At 55.2% G+C, this 17,440-nt stretch overlaps 1 protein-coding gene across 8 annotated transcripts in view; it reads left to right on the forward strand.

Moving 5' to 3' along the window:
• The window catches only part of KCNAB2 (potassium voltage-gated channel subfamily A regulatory beta subunit 2), a 106,790-nt gene that overhangs the window by 75,756 nt on the left and 13,594 nt on the right, over positions 1-17,440 (forward strand). For all 8 annotated transcript variants that reach the window (XM_032758727.2, XM_032758728.2, XM_058444625.1 and 5 more), the window contains 4 exons: positions 2,379-2,422; positions 3,360-3,397; positions 12,174-12,253; positions 15,194-15,238. In XM_032758727.2, the coding sequence (XP_032614618.1) occupies positions 2,379-2,422; positions 3,360-3,397; positions 12,174-12,253; positions 15,194-15,238 (207 nt within the window). The remainder of the gene's footprint in view (positions 1-2,378; positions 2,423-3,359; positions 3,398-12,173; positions 12,254-15,193; positions 15,239-17,440) is intronic.

The raw sequence follows: 17,440 nt of genomic DNA on the forward strand, positions 1-17,440 counted from the left end.
AACACCCAGACGTTGCAAGCAAGGTTCTGAGGGCATTTGTATCTGGGCGTATTTCCAGGCTTCATCTGTTTTTGCAAAGGGGTTGTGACTCCAAAGTAGCTGAGAGGCACTGATCAGAACCTCCAGCCCTTTGCTTCATTATTGGACTCGTACTAAGCATTTATAATTTCTTACCACAGTTACTTTCTAGCCAGCATGGGGGAAATGACCTAAACTTCTAAACTGACCAGGCTCATGCAGAATGCATTAGTGGTACAGCCGGGCTGTTCTGCCCAGCACCACAGACATGAGTTATTCTGGGTCGGAACATGCCAGCAGTGCAGAGGGTACTATCAGATTATTTCATTGATGTATAAGGAGGAAAAAGGAAACTTCAGTTCCTTTTTAACATGGTAATAGTTAAAGCTTATTTGATTTGTCTGTTGTTTTTGAACAAAGAAAAAGTCACCCTCCTGCTGTCTTTGGGAAATGAGACACTGACATGAGTCAGTGTCCTGTGGCCTTCTGTCCTCATGGATCTCCTTCTGTCCTCATGGCAGCCACCATGAGAAAGGCAGCCTCGTGAGCCCATTCTGCAGATGAGAACACTGAGGCATCAGGCCACTCCATAAAATGCCCAGAGTCTTCCAGCCAGGAAAGTTGAACCAGGGTTTGGGCTCTGGCTTCAGAGCCTCTGCCCATAGCCGCCAACCGGTCCTCTCCTTTCCTGAAAGAAAACTCAGCTTTTCTTATGTTCTCCTTTAGGGAAAATCCCAGCTCTGCCTACAGGAGCAATAGGCTGGCAGCTGGAGTGGTTTTAATAGGAAATTGAAAAATAAACCTAGGCAATTTTAAAGTACCTTCAATTTGGTGACACGTTCGACTGTTTTCAAGCTGCTTAAAAGTATTATATCCACTGGTGATATAAGAGTCCAGGGGCCTTATAACCAGGGAAACCGAGGCTGGGAGGGACAGAGTGGGCTCATGTCAGAAGTCGGGGGGTCAGAATGAGGCTTGAGCCCCACACCGCCTTCCCAGGGGCCAGGCCTGGACAGGAAAGATGATAAACTGAGGACATCGCATCCTCCGAAGTTAGAAGTGTCATGGCCCCAGGGAAATGCAGGACCCTTGGGCCAGGAGGCTGAGCCTCACCCGCTGGTAACTCATGGCTATCACTCCCCACCGCCTAGAAGCAGCTGCCCCTTGACCAGATGCTGGCAGCTGGATCCCACAAGGGAAGTGGAATCCAACCCCAGATGGGTCAAGGCCTGGCTGCAGCTGTGAGATCCACCCGGCCACTTATCAACCTCACCATCTGGGTGGATCACGCCCTGCTAAACAGGCTGGGGGTGGGATGCACGCCAGCGTAGGAGGGGACGTGAGCTGGCAGCCAACTGCCTGGGTGGGATCCAGCTCCTCCACGTGCTGGGCAGGTCTCGTAACGTGGGAATCGATGTCACGACAAGCAAGGCACCTGCTGCGTAGGGCTCCTGCTGCCTAGGGCACCTGCTGCGTAGGGCTCCTGCTGCCACGTAGGGCGCCTGCCGCGTAGGGCTCCCGGGAGGATCCGGGGACAGGATGCCTGGGGACCACCTGGCCTGCTGCGACCCCGCGGGTTCCCAGGCGACCTGTGCCAGGACATATGGGCATGCCGGTCCTCAGCAGAAGGCTGCCACCCTCCTTCACCTCCTAAGGACGGTCATGATGGCCCAAGGCCTGTTCCTGTGGACCCTGGGATGCACCACAGTGGGCAGGCGCCTCAGTGGCCCCGGGAAGGAGCCCAGGCAGCTGTGCCTGGTTAGGAGGCCTGCGCTGCCAGTTTCTGCTGCTGCTGTTGGGCCTGACTGTGGCTGTAACAAAGGAAGGGCTGGCCTTGCTTGAGAACTGGCAGCCCCACCATGGAGCTCCCCACACTGCAAAGGATAGATGCACAGGCCATGTGGTCCAGTGAAGTGGGACGATCTCCTGCCCCAGTCGCTGGAGACAGGAAGAAGAGACACAAAATCACAAATGTGGCCTCAGAGAGGAGGGAAGAAGGGGCTTCTCTGCAAGGGGCGCTGCATGGATGGTGCCACGGGGCTGAGACCAGCCCGGTTGCGCCATAAAACAGAGAGCGTCCCTCTGCATTTCTATCTGTCCTCAAGACCACTCTGCAGACCCCCACTGGGCACCAGCAGGGCCCGTGCCAGCAGCATGGTGTGGGACGGGGGCAGTTGGCACTTTACCCCCGGGGTGGGTGAGCAGAGGCACCTCTCTGAAGGTCCCCGGTGCATTTCGGAGCCTCCAAACACACATTGACTGTTGGGGGAGTGGATGGGGGGCTGGCCCTGGCGGGACCTGAGCCTGGCTGGCAGGGTCCTGCCTGGGTGCTGAGAACTCACGTGGCGTTTGTTTTTCAGGAACCTGGGCAAGTCTGGCCTGCGGGTCTCCTGCCTGGGACTTGGTGAGTGTGGGGGTCCCCTCCGTCCCACCACGGAAACAGGCTGTGGGGAGGCTGGGCATGGGCTGAACTGGACACCCCTTGGGAGGCAGTGTGGCCCAGCCCTTGGCACTCCCCAGGGAGTAGCTGCACCCAGAGCCCAGGATTCAGGGGGGGCTCGGTTGCCGTGGCAACAAAGAGGCAGGTGGGAGGGGGGCTGGGATAGAGGGAGAGAGAGACACAGCCTCAGGAGGGGAGGTGAGGCTGATACTAGGGGCCCCTCCACACATGGTCCCCACCCCACACCACAAAATCAGAGGCCCTTCTGGCCCTGGGAGTGCAACGAAGACACCTTACCTTCCAAGGCAGGCTCAGCTCATGAGTCCCTCCTGGAGCGCCATTGGATTTGGCCCGTTTTCCTCTCCTGTCAGATGCAAGGCCTGTTTCCAGAACGTGCAGTCCCCACCTCCCCTGTGCATGCAGTACACACCCCCCACACACACACACCACCCACTGCAGTACACACACCCCGCCCCCCACCACCACCCACTGCCCTGACACCGCCCTCCCCGCTCCATCCCAGCAGGAGCACACAGACGCGGCTGTCAGACCTGGTATGTTTGCAGAGAGGCGTCCCTTGTGTCGTTCCTTGCAGCATGTCCTTGGGACTAGAGCTGCCTCAGTACAGCTCTGACAAGCATTTCAAAAGCCCCAGACCTCCTGGACCATAGCCAGCAGCCCGCTCTAGAGACTTTTGTCCCCTCAGTTTAGTGACCTCAAGAGGGCAGGACTTTCTCTGAAGGCCAGGTGTCCACACACACTAAGGACACCCTGGCCACAGAGCAGCACAGAGGGACACCTGTGGCTGCCCCCTGGACCCTGCAGCCTGAGGTCTGAGCACCGATGGGAGAGTCTGGCTTCCTGCGGGGTTCCTAACTTGAGCCCCTGTGTCTCCTTCCAGGAACATGGGTGACCTTCGGAGGCCAGATCACCGATGAGGTAAGATGGGGCTCTCCCAGGACCCCAGAGCCCAGCACGGGCTCACCAGAGCACATGGTTAAGTCTGCTGCGTGGACCAGTGAGCACGTGCTCCTGGGAGCCAGCGCGGCAGCCTCCCTCCCTCTTTCTGTTTTGCGAGGGCGCTCTGCCCCAGGGGAGAGTAGAAAGGTGAGCCAGGTGGCCATGGCCAGAGGGGATGCTGAGTCCAGTACCATCACTCAGCAGTGGACGCCTCGGGCCTCAGCATGTCCCTTAAGCTCCCCAGGATGGTGCCATCACCCAGCAGTGGATGCCTCGGGCCTCGGCATGTCCCTTAAGCTCCCCAGGACTCAGATTTCCCACACGATGACCCCCATTCCACAGTTAACGAGGAGAATTCAGGGTGCACACGCTTGCCACATTCTGAAGCTGGATGCAGATTCTAGCTGCCCACATGCCATGGAGACTCCAATAACTACCTGTCGAGGTCATTTGGAATGCAGCCCCTGCAGCGCTTGCTACAAGCTGAAGAACCCGAGATCTGCATTTCACCCAGCATCCACTGTCCATTTCCCAGCTGCCGTGAACCGTGCGGATCACAGTCAGAAGTATTTGCTGGGGCTCATGTCCCCACAGTTGGAACAAGAAAGTGAACACTAACAAAAAGCCAGCTTGTATGCCGCCAGCACCTCTGGGTCTTTCGGAAGGACAGGGATGGCACACGCCCAGACACGCGTGCTTCTGGACAGTGAGGCAGCATCTCAGAAATGAGAGCAGTGGCATTTGCTCAGACAGCTCTGGGCATCTGCACAAGAAGCAGTTTTCGCGTTTATCCTACTTAGCACTAGAAAGGTTGCGTTTAAAAATTGATCAGCGAATTGATGCGAGACCTTGTTAGCTGTGATTGCTCAGTTTTCCAAGGGAAAGCTTTGCTTCTATCAAAATTTAAATGCATACAGTTTGTGTTTGGGGTCACTTTTATCTTTAAGACACTAGCTGGCCGGGTGCGGTGACTCACACCTGTAATCCCAGCACTTTGGAAGGCTGGGGCGGGCGGATCACCTGAGGTCAGGAGTTCAAGACCAGCCTGGCCAACCTGGTGAAACCCCATGTCTACTAAAAATACAAAAATTAGCTGGGCGTGGTGGCGGGCGCCTGTAGTCCCAGCTACTCAGGAGGCTGAGGCAGGAGAATTGCTTGAACCCAGAAGGGGGAGGTTGCAGTGAGCCGCGATCATATCACTGCACTCTAGCCTAGGCTACAGAGTAAGACTCTGTCTCAAAAAAAAAAAAAAAAAAAGACAATAGCTGGTTATAGAATGACTTGCCCCTTGCTTTGAAGTTGCTGGATAGGCGCTATCTCAGGGTGAAGTCTGGAGTTATTAAGGCAAAAGGAATTGCCTTACCTCAGCCCACCAGATTGGTTCAGGTGGAGCCCTGAGGCCCATATGGTTCAATCTGAATCAGTCTTGCCTGACTCGGCCTCGTTTCACTTTTAACGTGGTTTCTAAAGCAGTACAGGAGAATTCTGTAGAACGGCATAACTTCATTTCCAAACAATAGTAGCTGGGTGGCCTGTGACGTCCTTGTGGGAAAGATATAAACAAGCAGACAGACTAGACCCATCCAACGAGATGACGTTTTCACCAGCAAACCAGACACACCCTCAGAGCATTAATGAATGGCCCAGTGGCAGCCCCGCTGGCCCAGGGCTCTGCAGTGTCTCCATCAGGAACACAGTGATGGACATGTGTGAAGATATTGGAGGTCATTTCTAGATGACACCAAGCTAGAAGGACAGAGAATAAAATAGATGGCAGAGTCGGGGTTCTGAATGGTTGTGGCAGGTGAAAATGGCTTAGCAAAGGAGCAAGACAAATTTTTGTATTAATCCTACAGTTAGTGTCAAAAAAGAAATCAATACGTCTAGAAGGGGGGGCCTGCCTGGCTGCGGTTCAGATGAAGAGGGTTTGTGCACTTCAGGTGCTGTGGCTCGGTCCGAGCCAGCAGGGAAGCAAGGACCGTCCTGGACTGCTTTTTTTGTTTTTCAGTTTTTTATTACATATATGAAACATAAAATTTGCCATTTTAACCATTTTTAAGTGTACAGTTCAGCGGCATTAAGTACATTCACATACTGTGCCACCCTCACCAATATCTGTTTCCAAAATATTTCATCACCCCAAACAGGAGCTCTGTACCCTTAAACAATAACTCCCCATCCCCTGGTCACCTCTAATCTACTTCTTGTCTCTATGAACTCTGCAGACTATTTGTATAAATAAAGTTTTATTAGGGCATAGCTACGCCCATCATTTACACATAGTGGCTGCTTTCACTCCACAAGGGCAGAGCTGATTAATTGCAACAGAGACTCTCTGGCCCACAGTGCCTGAAGCATTTACTATGTGGCCCTTTAAAGAAAAGGCTTGGCCGGGCGCGGTGGCTCACGCTTGTAATCCCAGCACTTTGGGAGGCCGAGGCGGGCGGATCACGAGGTCAGGAGATCGAGACCACGGTGAAACCCCGTCTCTACTAAAAATACAAAAAAAATTAGCCGGGCGTGGTGGCAGGCGCCTGTAGTCCCAGCTACTCAGAGAGGCTGAGGCAGGAGAATGGCGTGAACCCGGGAGGCGGAGCTTGCAGTGAGCCGAGATTGCGCCACTGCACTCCAGCCTGGGCGACAGAGCGAGACTCCGTCTCAAAAAAAAAAAAAAAAAAAAAAAGAAAAGGCTTGACGTCCCCTGTTCTTTGGGCTGCAGCAGCTGTGCCCTGTAGTATCTGCAGGGCTGTTGTGTGAACAGCAGCTCAGCCCAATTCTGTGCCATGCCAGGGATAAAATGAAAGCTTGCCCAGGGGTGGAACAAACCACCTGGTGAGGCAGGAATGACAGCCACCCTCACATGGCAGAGTCCACAGGGCAAAGTCCACAGTTTGTAGGACACCATCACATTCTCAGCCAGTGCTCACAGGAGCCCATGAAGGGATCAGACCGCGCTAGGAACCCTAAGATGACGTGACGCCTGTCGGAGCCACCACGGTGGTTTCAGGTCTCCAGCCCTCCCATTGTTAGGTGCCCTTTCTGTGGCCTCACACTCCCCATTAGAAGCATGTGTTCAAGACAAGCTGGACGATAAAAATTTAATAGATGTAATGGCTGAGAACCTTACACTTATCATCTCACCTAATCCTCTATCAACCCAGAGAGGCAGGTGCTGTTGCCAGTTCAAGGAAGCTGAGCCTCTGGCCATAAACAGATGTGCTGGCCACGGGGGGTTCCACCTGGTGCTCTTTGCCTCAACACTTGTGGCTAGTGCTCAGCTGTGGGGTAACTGTACTGGGGTAGGGACAGATTCCTTGTCCCCCCAGATGAGGGTGACAGGGAGGTGGCCTGTATGTCTCCTGAGCTTCCTTCTGACTTCAGTGTCTGGGACCCAGATACTGGAAGGAACCAAAAAGTCACAAAATAAAGGCTCTGTAAAATGAACCAGGATGCGGCCACAGAGCGGAGGTCTTTAGAAGTCATGGTTTAGGTCTGGGAGTGGTGGCTCATGCCTGTAATCCCAGGACTTTGGGAGGTCGAGGCAGTGGATCACAAGGTTAGGAGTTCGAGACCAGCCTGGCCAATATGGTGAAACCCCATCTCTACTAAAAATACAAAAAAATTAGCCAGGTGTGGTGGCGGGTGCCTGTAATCCCAGCTACTCGGGAGGCTGAGGCAGGAGAATTGCTTGAATCTGGGAGGCGGAGGTTGCAGTGAGCTGAGATTGTGCCATTGCACTCCAGCCTGGATGACAGAGTGAGACTCCATCTCAAAAAAAAAAAAAAAAAAAAACTCATGTTTTAAAGAACAGCATGGGAAAGGCCCGTGAGAGCAAATGGAAAACGCAGCCAGCATAGACAGCAGTCTGTGGAGTAGAGCTGCAGTTTTCTAGGGAAAGGGCAGAAAAACCTGGAAGAGAAATTACAGCAAAATCATAGCCGTAAAAACATAAATAAATAGTGAGAAAGCACAGCCCCACAATGCCATGAGTCCCTCCCTCTCTTTCCTGCCTCTGGTCCTGCCAATCCCAGGCGCCACCCTGGATGTGGCTGGAATTGTATGGTGGCTTCGTTTTTGCTGAGGGACAGGTGAGGTTAGGGTTGGTGTCTGCCGTGCCGGACCCTGCTGATCCGGCTGTCTGCATGCCCTCAGGGGTCTGTGATGACCACAGGTTTCTGCGATTGGCCGGGCTTTCCTCCCAGGAGGGAGCCAGGCGTGTTCAGGGTCACCATGCTCTGGAGTGGAGAGCGCCAAGCCCTTTGTTCTTAGTCTATGAGCAGCAGTGGGAGGCCTCCCGGTGGGCAGAGCAGAGCCAGGAGCAGCCAGGGCCCGCCTCAGGCTTGCAGAACCCCTGCCTAGCGCCAGCTCCCTGCCTGCTTCCAGCCTCTTCCCAGTCACTCTCTTTCTAGAGAGGGCGATAGGGTAAAGAGGCAGGCAGGACACTGAATACAGTGGTCGAACATGCTGTGGAGAGGGTGTGAGCTGCCCGTGGCTGCTGTAACAAATAGCCACCAAGGCGCGGCTGAAAACAGTAACAACATATTCTCTCACAGCTCTGGGAGCAGAGATCCAAACTCGGTACCCCTGAGCCTAAGTCCAGGAGTCAGCCGGGCCGGGCTCCCATCTCCAGGCCAGGACCCTTCCCGGCCTCTTCAGCGTCCGGCGCTGCTGGCCTTCCTTGGCTTGTGCCCACATCTCCCAGTCTCTGCCCCTGTGGACACTCTCCCTCCTCCTCTTCTGTCTGTCAAGTCTCCGTCTGTCTCGTCCTCATAAGGTCACCTGTGATGGCACTGAGGGCCCACTTAGCTAAGCCAGGACATGCTCTCCATCGCAGAGTACTCACGTTAATCCCATCTGCAAAGTCCCTCTTTCTACCTAAGGTCACATTCCCAGGTTCCAGGGACCTGATACCTTTGGAGAACCATTATTTAGTTGACTGCAGAGAAGAAAGTAGAAAAAGGAGGGCAGGGGGGCGGGGGTCCTGACGACAGGGTGGTCAGGAAGCAGAAGTGAGCAAGGAAGCCACGTGGTGGTCCAGAGAAAGAGCCTTCGGGGGCCAAGGGGACAACCAAGGCAAAGCCCTAAGATCGAATGTCGGGGAGAAGCAGGTGCAGGGGATAGAGTCGGGGGGCAGGGTGCAGATCTAGTGGGGACTTTGGCTTTGACCCTCTGTGAAATGGAAGCCCCTGGAGGGCTTTTGCATGGAGGAAATTTGACCTGATTTAAAAGGTCTGCCAAGGCTCGCCCTGGCTGTTGCACTGGGAATGGCGAGTCATGAGGGTGTCTCAAAGTTCAGCGTGTGCACGATCCGATGTACTCAGAAGGCACATCCTGATGTGGCAGGGCTGTCGTGGAGCCTGGGAGGCTGCATTTCTGATCTCATGCTGATGCTGGCCCATGGACCACGCTTTGCCTGGGGAAGGTGCAGGGAGAGAGGATGGAAGCAGAGAGCTAGGAGGCTATTGTGAGAAACCACCCAAGAGCCGCTGGAGGCTCAGAGCAGGGTGGGCACAGTGGAGGTGGGGGGAGGGGTCAGATTCTGGACTAATTTGTAGGGGAAGCCGCGGCAGTGGCTGAACTTCAGGCTCCAGTGATGGGAGGATTAGTCAAGGAGGGCTTCCCGGGGTTTGACCTGAGCACAGGTGAGCGAGACCTCCCGGGAGCTGATGCTGCTGCAGGCTGCCCTCCCTGGCCCACACCAGCCCCAGGGCCTGGAGTGCCCCTCCCCCACCCACTCTCCCCTTGCCTGCCTGACAAACTCCTAAACACCCTCCAAAACTCAGTCTTTGTCGGGCGCACTTTGGGAGGCTGAGGCGGGCAGATCACTTGAGGTCAGGAGTTCGAGACCAGCCTGGCCAACATGGTGAAACCTCATCTCTACTAAACATAGAAAAATCAGCTGGGCTTGGTGGCATGCACCTGTAGTCCCAGCTACTCGGGAGACTGAGGCAGGAGAATCTCTTGAACCCAGGAGGCAAATGTTGCAGTGAGCCAAGATCGTGCCACTGCACTCCAGCCTGGGCAACAGAATGAGACTCCATCTCCAAAAAAAAAAAAAAAAAAAACAAAAACCCAGTCTTGGATATTCTGGACACATGATACCCCTTGGATGAACCTTGAACCTTGAGGACATTACGCTCACTGAAACAAGCCACAAAAAGGACACACGGTGTGACTGCATTTGTCTAAGGTGCCTAGAGTAGTTAAATTCATAAATACCGGAGAATGGTGGGTGCTGGGGCTGGGGGCAGGGAGCAGGGAAGGGGAGTTACTGTTCAATGGGTACAGAGTTTCAGTTTAGGAACATGACAGGGAGATGGATGGTGGTGATGGTTACACAACTATGTGAATGTACTTACTGCCACTGAACTACGCTTGAAAAAGGTTAAAATAGTAAATTTCATTATATATATTTTACCACAACTTAGAAAAGTCTCTTTGATAAATGCAGTAATGTTTTAATTAAACAAAAAGAATGAAAGGGATCTTCCTGAGCAGGTGTGGATTGGTTTCTAGGACGTATTGTGAGAGAAAAAATCAAAGTGCAGAAACATATAGGTAGTGTGCCACCCCTCCTGGAAGAAAGATGGGGGATAAGAAAATACACGTGTCTGAAATACAAAAACGGAAAACAGAGCCCTGGGTCCCCTCCTCTGAGAAGCCCTGCCAGGAGTGCGGGTGCCCTAACCACAGACTTAGCCCCCCTGTCGGGGCCCGGTGCACTGTGCCCTCCTGGGCTCTCTCCTCCTGGGCCTGGATGTGGGAGGCATCAGGGAAAAGTCAGGAGGAAGACGAGGAGGAAGCAGTGAGCAGGTGAACAAGCCGCCCATCTGTCCGTGCTGGAGCCCTGGTGCTTGGAAGGAAAGTGCTAGAGGTGGGGAGAGATTCCTGGGCTCTCCCTCCGTGGGCACATCCGGAAGGAGGAGGCTGGGGAGGCAGCAGCAGATCCTTTGGGCGGTGGATGCATTTGCTGCATGGATGCATTTGATACCTCAGGGCAGTTGAGCTGCAGCGGAAAGACAGCAATGGAGCCCCGGCAGTTGGATCCTGAAAACCGATGGCCTCCACCCCCGGGCTTCCTGGCTCAAATCACAGCCGCTCACTAACCGGGGCTCAGCTTCAGCTGTGCTGCATTTCAGTGTCTGAGATGTTTGGGGATGAATGCCAACGTCGCCAGGCTGCCAGCCAGATTTCCGTACACCCCCCACCCACAAACATGCTGCCTTTCTGGCTTCTCTTGAGAAGTTGGCAGATCTCTAGCACCAGGCCCGCCTTCCCACGCGCAGCATTTGGGCATGGGCCTTCTCCCATGGGTGCCCCCCAGTGGTGGCTACCCCGTGGTCCCCACAGGACACTGTCCTCACTCTCCATACCTCCTGGCCACAAGGGCTTCTGAGTTCAGAAAGGAGAGACGCACCTGTGAAGCCACCGCTGGTTGGTTTTCTGTCCTACAGTTTTTGAGGGTTATTAAGAATTATTCACCCCATGCTGGGCTTGCTGCCCGAGAGGCCCGGTGCTCTGAGCCGCACCTGGGGAAGTGTGACACTCAGAGGGAAGCAGCCCTGTCCGAGGGCCAGCAGCTCAGGGGCACCTTTCTCTCCGGCCTCTTGGAGGGAGCTGTCACTTGCAGAGGGGCTCCCCTCGCTCCATGAGTCCCACCCCACGACCAGTTCTTTGCTCATGGAGCACAATCGCGTCCTGACAGCAGCCACGGAGCAAAGTCTGATGGACGGCGTGTTTAGCTCGGGCAGTCATTCATCAATCTTGCCCACGAGGCAACCGCCACCACAGCAGTGCCACTTGGGGCCGGGAGCACGTGCCGTTGGTGAAACACTGGCCAAGAGGCCAGAATGGATGTCACCCGCCATGCACCAGCTGTGGGACGTCAGTTGCTCCATCTACAAAAATAACAATTCAGTCCTCATGTGCAGGTGCTGGGAAAGCTTCAATGAGATACAACTGAATACACAGCCCTGGCTTTAAGGACATAGACTCATCCCAGCAACGTCCACAGAGCCCCTGCTGGGGACTGCCTTGGTTTCCAAGGACTGCTGTAACAAAGTAACATAACCTGGGGGCCTGAAACAACAGACACTGTTCTGTCACCTTCTGGAGGCCAGAGGTCTGATACCAAGGTGTCAGCAGGGCCAGGTTCCCTGCAAAGGCTCTGGGGGAGGGTCTGCCCCACGCCTCTTCCAGCTCCTGGGGGTTGCCAGCAGTCCTTGGCTTGTAGACGTGTCACTCTGGTCTCTGCCTTCGTAGTATCATGGACTTCTGTGTCTGCATTTTCTCTTCTTGTAAATCACCAGTCACATGGGGTTTAGGACCCACCCTAACATGTTATGACCTCATCTTCGCTAATTACATTCAAGAAGGCCCTATTCCCAAATGAGGTCACCTCTAAGCTTCTAAGTGGATGTGAATTCTGTGGGGATACTGTTCGACCCAGTACAGGGGCTAAGCCCTGTGATGACCCCAACTGATGGGGTCCCTGCTCTCAAGAAATTCGCAGTCCTCGGCAGTTTCTTCATTCCTTTTGCCTTCTTTATTCTTCTCAATGGGTTTATTACTGAGAGCTGCCTCCATCCCTGTCCTGTGGCAGGAGAGGGCAAGGGGAGAGCCCACAGGGGAGGCTGTTGGGCACCCGAGGGCAGGGCCTGGACACGGGAGGCCTCCCAGGCCGAGAGGGGTGGTGCTCCAGAGCCTCTGGGCCCCACCCCCGGCTGGCAGGACAGTGCCGATTTTCTCATTTCAGATGGCAGAGCAGCTCATGACCTTGGCCTATGATAATGGCATCAACCTCTTCGATACGGCAGAAGTCTACGCAGCCGGCAAGTACGTGTCTTTTCGCATGGGAAAAAGTCGTGCAGAATGCCTGGGCAATGCCGGAGCTGCAGGGATTCCTGCCACTCGCGTTCCCAAGAGTGCTCACAAATGCACCTTGCACCCTGCTTTCATTTTTAAACTCTGAATGGCTTTAGGAGGTACTATTTTCATGGGGCTGGAATTGCAGAAGGCTTGGACACTGGTCCCTTGCTAAACTCCCCGTAGAGTCACCAGGGGGACCACAGTCCCTCTGGTGCCAAAGATGCTGTGCTGGGTGAGAGGCACAATTAAGCTGCTGTCCTGGGCTCTCTTGATGTGCCTGACATTTTGACATTTCATGTCTCACTTGTGTAACTAGGGCTGCAGGGCCTGCAGGGCCTCAGAGCTGGGGAGGGCAGGTTCCGGCCGAGTGCTGTGGGGAGCACTTCCCATCTTGGCAGTGAACTTTCCTGCTCAATTATGTAAAAGCTCAGCCCTCTTCAGCCAGGCCGTTGGCTTCCATTTTAAAGACTGGCTGTAATCAAATCATCCACTCTCCTGCATCGGGTTTCCAGAAGTCAGCTTTTGTTTGTGAAATCATTTGTTGGCTCTCTCTTCATCCTCCTTCTGCCCCCCTCCTGCCTGGGGCCAGCCAAGTTCCTGTCAGCCGGGCAGGCTGCAGGCCTGGGCTGCTGTGCACCATAGCTGCTTGGCCTGCAGCTGCTTCGTGGGCCCTGGATGGTTACCTGCAACTGCAGCGGGGCCCAGAGCACCCGGCGGCAGGGAACCCAACTGGGCCCTGCTCAAGTTCCCACCCAGAGCCTGGGGAGCACACAGCCCTGGGGGCTGCCGCTGGGACCTCAAACCGCCTCCAGCCCCCATCTGCAGCCCTTTTGGCCCTCCGGATGGCACAGCCCCCTCCCACCCCCTCCAGACTGGCAGCAGCTTCCCATCAAAGTGAACCACTTTCCAGACAGATGAGCCCAGCGGAGGGGTATGAGGTCAAAAAGCCCAGTGCAGATGCCAAGCCGAGAGGCACCTCCCATCCCGAGCCCCCCACCTCTTCGCTGCCTGCTTTGGCCTGGGTTATGCTGCCCTGAAGAACATGTGGGAGGCAGCTCTGTGCAGCCTCCGTGGATGAGGCCGGGCAGACCCCATGTCACAGCAGCCACACTCCGTCCTCTGTCACTCGCAGTTTCCATGTCCCCCTGTTTAAGTGGACACCCAGAGCTGGTGAGCTGGGCAAGATCACTGGGTCTCCAGCAGCCTCGGGCCTCTCAGAAGCCGCTTGCCGGAAGACCAGGGAGTCAGGGAGCAGCTTCCCTTCAGGTCGCCATTTCTGTGGGATCCCCTGCCCTCTGCTCCTGGGCCGGCCACTGCGGTCCCTCTGGCCAGCTCAGAGCTGAGCCCCCGGTGGACGCCCATCAGTGCCCTCACAGGGGAGCTGGGCGCTGCGTGCCGGGGATAGGCAGGGAGAAACTGCTTTGGGGAGTTTGGGGGAGGCTGAGAGGCAGCTTACAGGGGGCCAAACCCTTATCTTCCCGAGGCCCCCTGCTTCTCCTGCTGACACTAATTTGCAGGCTTCTCAGAGAGCTACAGGATTTCTGTGTCCCGCGAACAGATGTGAGTCCTACCAAATTCACAGCCAGAGCCACAAGCCACAGGCTTAGGTAACTCACTGTCTGCTGCTCCTCTGCCCCAGGGATCACTACTAGCTTTTCTCTCTCCCTCCTCCTTTCCTGATCCCCAAATCAGGGACGAAGGAATAAAAGGAAGAGGCCTAGGGCTGAGTGAATTTTCTGTGCATCTTGACCATAAATGAGGAGCATTCAGAGCGCATGCTAAACAGCTTGCAAATCAGAGCCCATTATTTCTGAGTGGATGACTCAGGCGCTTTTATAATTGGAATGTAGCACAGAGTATGGATCATTCTCCGTCTGTTGTTTTGCTCAGAAACATTTTGCTACAAGCAGAAAGTTCTTCAAAGTTAATCCAGTGCTGCAGTGCCGGGCGAGGCTGGAACGGCCGCCATGCCCCCAGCTAGCCTGAGTTTGGTGCAGGACCCAGAGTGATGCGAAACAGGACAGACAGTGGTCTGCCTAGCATCTGACTCTGCCGTTCAGTGCAGGAAATGAGAGGGACACGTGCACCCACACACATGCACACATGTATACACACACATATACACAAGCATGCACATCTGCTGGAAATCCAGCCCTTGACCCTGAGTACATGTTGATTGTCTCTCAAAACAGAGCATGCACTTGATGAATAATTTACCTTTAAAAAAAGATACTTGGCCAGGCGCAGTGGCTCATGCCTGTAATCCCAGCACTTTGGGAGGCCAAGGTGGGCGGATCACTCGAGGTCAGGAGTTCAACACCAGCCTGGCCAACATAGTGAAACCCCGTCTCTACTAAAAATACAAAAATTAGCCGGACGTGGTGGCGTGTGCCTATAGTCCCAGCTACTTGGGAGGCTGAGGCAGGAGAATTGCTTGAACCCAGGAGGCAGAGGTTGCAGAGAGCCGAGATCTCACCACTGCACTCCAGCTTGGGTGATAGAGCAAGACTCCATTTCAAAAAAAAAAAAAAGATACTTCTTTGGAAATTTTGCCAACCTAATGCTGCCAGGCATTTTCCTTGGTGAATTTTCAGCTGACTAGGAAATAGGATGCTGGCCTTGCCAAGCTTGACAGCAGCTCCTTCCTTCTCTGTGAGAGCTGGGGCCACCAATGCTTAGACACGCGTCTGCAGGGGAACATGCCACAGCCATCCTAGTGGGGGGCAATAACACAGCTGCCAGCCCTCTCTCTGGAATGAGCTACTGAGCCAAGGCGGGTGTTAACAGCCTGGCTGTCTGGCCCCAGTGACATTTTCACAGAGGGAACCAAGTGGCCAGTGGCCACAGTGGGTCTGGGTTTGATTTTTCTGTTTGGCTGTGATGAGAGCTCGGTGTCTTGTTTTGCAGGGCTGAAGTGGTACTGGGAAACATCATTAAGAAGAAAGGATGGAGGTAATGACCCTGCTCTCTGCCGTCTGTCCCTGGGGTGGATGCGGGCGAACTATCCCAGGGTCAGCCTCGTCAGCCTGTCGTGCAGTGTTGTAAGGCCTGCAAGTCCCCACATTTTTCTTGCTGGGAAGTAGAAAGGAAAATTCAGTTCTCCAAGAGAAGGAGGTGACTCTGCTTGCGAAAGAAGTTGAAGGGAGGCTGAATACACTGTCCACCCCCACCCTAGCCTGCCCACTCCACCTCTGTCCCAGCTCATCCACAGAGACCCAGAGCGCCAGGGTCCCTGCTTGCAAAGTGTCAGGCCAAAAAGAGCTTGGCGTGAGAACGGGCCTGGGTACAGCAAAGGCGTGCTGCTACAGAAGATGGGGGTGCAAAGCCCTTCCGCTTCTTTGGCTGGAGCACTTAGGGTCAGGAGAGCCAGGGGGCCAGAGAGGGGAGTGGCTCAGAGAGCCTGGGGGCCTGGGGTTGGATCCCACCCTGCAGCTTGTCCACAGGACCTTCACGGCCCTCAGCCTCTCCGGAGCGCACTGTTCCCACCTGTAAGGGGGTGTGTGGGGGACCGTCCTGGCAGGGCTATCCTGAGGGTCAGTGGCCCCAAGTCTGTAAATCACCCACCCAGCTCAGGGCGGGACGTGTCACACTCCCCTGGGAAGTGGTCCCCTCCAGCACAGACCGGGGAGCAGTCCCTGGGTGTGATGGAGCGCAAAGGTCGCAGATCAGGGGCCATCCACCCTTCTCTCCCAGGAGCCTATGGGCCCTTCCCAGGCCAAGGTCCTCACCCACCTTGGGACCAACTGGGCTGAGCACTTGCCTGCATTTTGAGGCCCCCCAGACCCCTGGACACGGCTTTATCTGAAGGTGCTGACAAGCCCCAGGACCCTGTTTCTTAATAAATGTGTCTTTATTTTCAGAAACATCAGAAGCAGTTATAAAGTTGGGCCTCCCTCCTCCCTCCCCTGCAAGTGCCACTCAGAATCCCAGTGCCAGGGGGAGCCCTCACCCCCTCCCCCATGGATTCCTGACACCCCTTCCTCTTGTCCCATCAAATTTGTTTTTTGGCAACTCTGATCCCAAAACAAATTCCTCCTCACCCCGTAATTAAAGGAAATTGCATATATTAGCAAATCCCCTGATCATGGCATTGGCAAATGTGCATGGAGGTGGTGTGGGGTGAGGTGGTGTGGGGTGAGGTGGTGTGGGGTGAGGTGGTGTGGGGTGAGGTGGTGTGGGGTGAGGTGGTGTGGGGTGAGGTGATCACCTCTCTTCCTGGAGGTGATGCTGCCGCTGCCAGAGCTCTGTGGCCGATGCTTTGGGGGGCAAAGGAGGCCTCCTACTCCAGCCTCGTGAGCTGCTTCCCTGAGCAGCCCGGGACCCAGGTGGGAAGGAAGCTCAGCCATGGGGCACCAGGAGGTTATTGTCACCCCCTGGGTGGGAAGTATTCCCTCTTCTGGGAGGGGTCAAGGTCAAATGTGGCTGGGGGGGCCATCATTATCCCCCATCCCACCAGGACAAAGCCACTGATATGGGCATTTGTCTCCTATGGACTTAGAGCAGAAGAACGAATTACTTCCCTTCACGCTGCTCAAGCCCAAATCCTCAGAGTTCTGTGCCTCAGCTACTCAAACCCAGAACTCCACTGGCCTGGCCACACTTGGGCTCCCTATGCCTCCCCTCCCTCCTTTGGTGCCCCCCAAGTTACCCCGACCAGGCCGTCCTTATGCCTCCCCTCCCTCCCTCGGTGCCCCCCAAGTTACCCCAACCAGGCTGTCCCACAGATTTTCTGCAACACTTGTCACATTCTGTAGGGAACGTTGCGGAGAGCTTCCCTGCCTGCCTCCCACCCACATCTTTCCATCCTCAACTCCTGCCAGATCCCCCCAGAGCCCACCCCTGCCCCCTGGCCCACACCTGGCCTCCTCCAGCTTTGGCTCTTGCCGCTTCCTCTACCTGGACCAAATCCACGCGCCCCTCGTATTCCCTGAGCCAGGCCCCCCTCCCACATCCTGGGCGGAAGGCATCTCCTCTGGGCTCCAGTCACACTAGGCCCCCCACTGTCCAACTCCCACTGCCTGACTCACAGTTACTGCCTCAGTGGCTGCCTCCTGGCTCCACGAGGAGCCCACGCACCCCGGCTTGGCACGTGGTACACATCATATGATGGAGAAGTGCCCATTTCATGCCCCGGGCTCCCAGGTGGGAGGGCTT

Source organism: Hylobates moloch, unplaced genomic scaffold (genome assembly GCF_009828535.3).
Source record: "Hylobates moloch isolate HMO894 unplaced genomic scaffold, HMol_V3 SCAFFOLD_9, whole genome shotgun sequence".
NCBI classification, from domain to species: Eukaryota; Metazoa; Chordata; class Mammalia; order Primates; family Hylobatidae; genus Hylobates; species Hylobates moloch.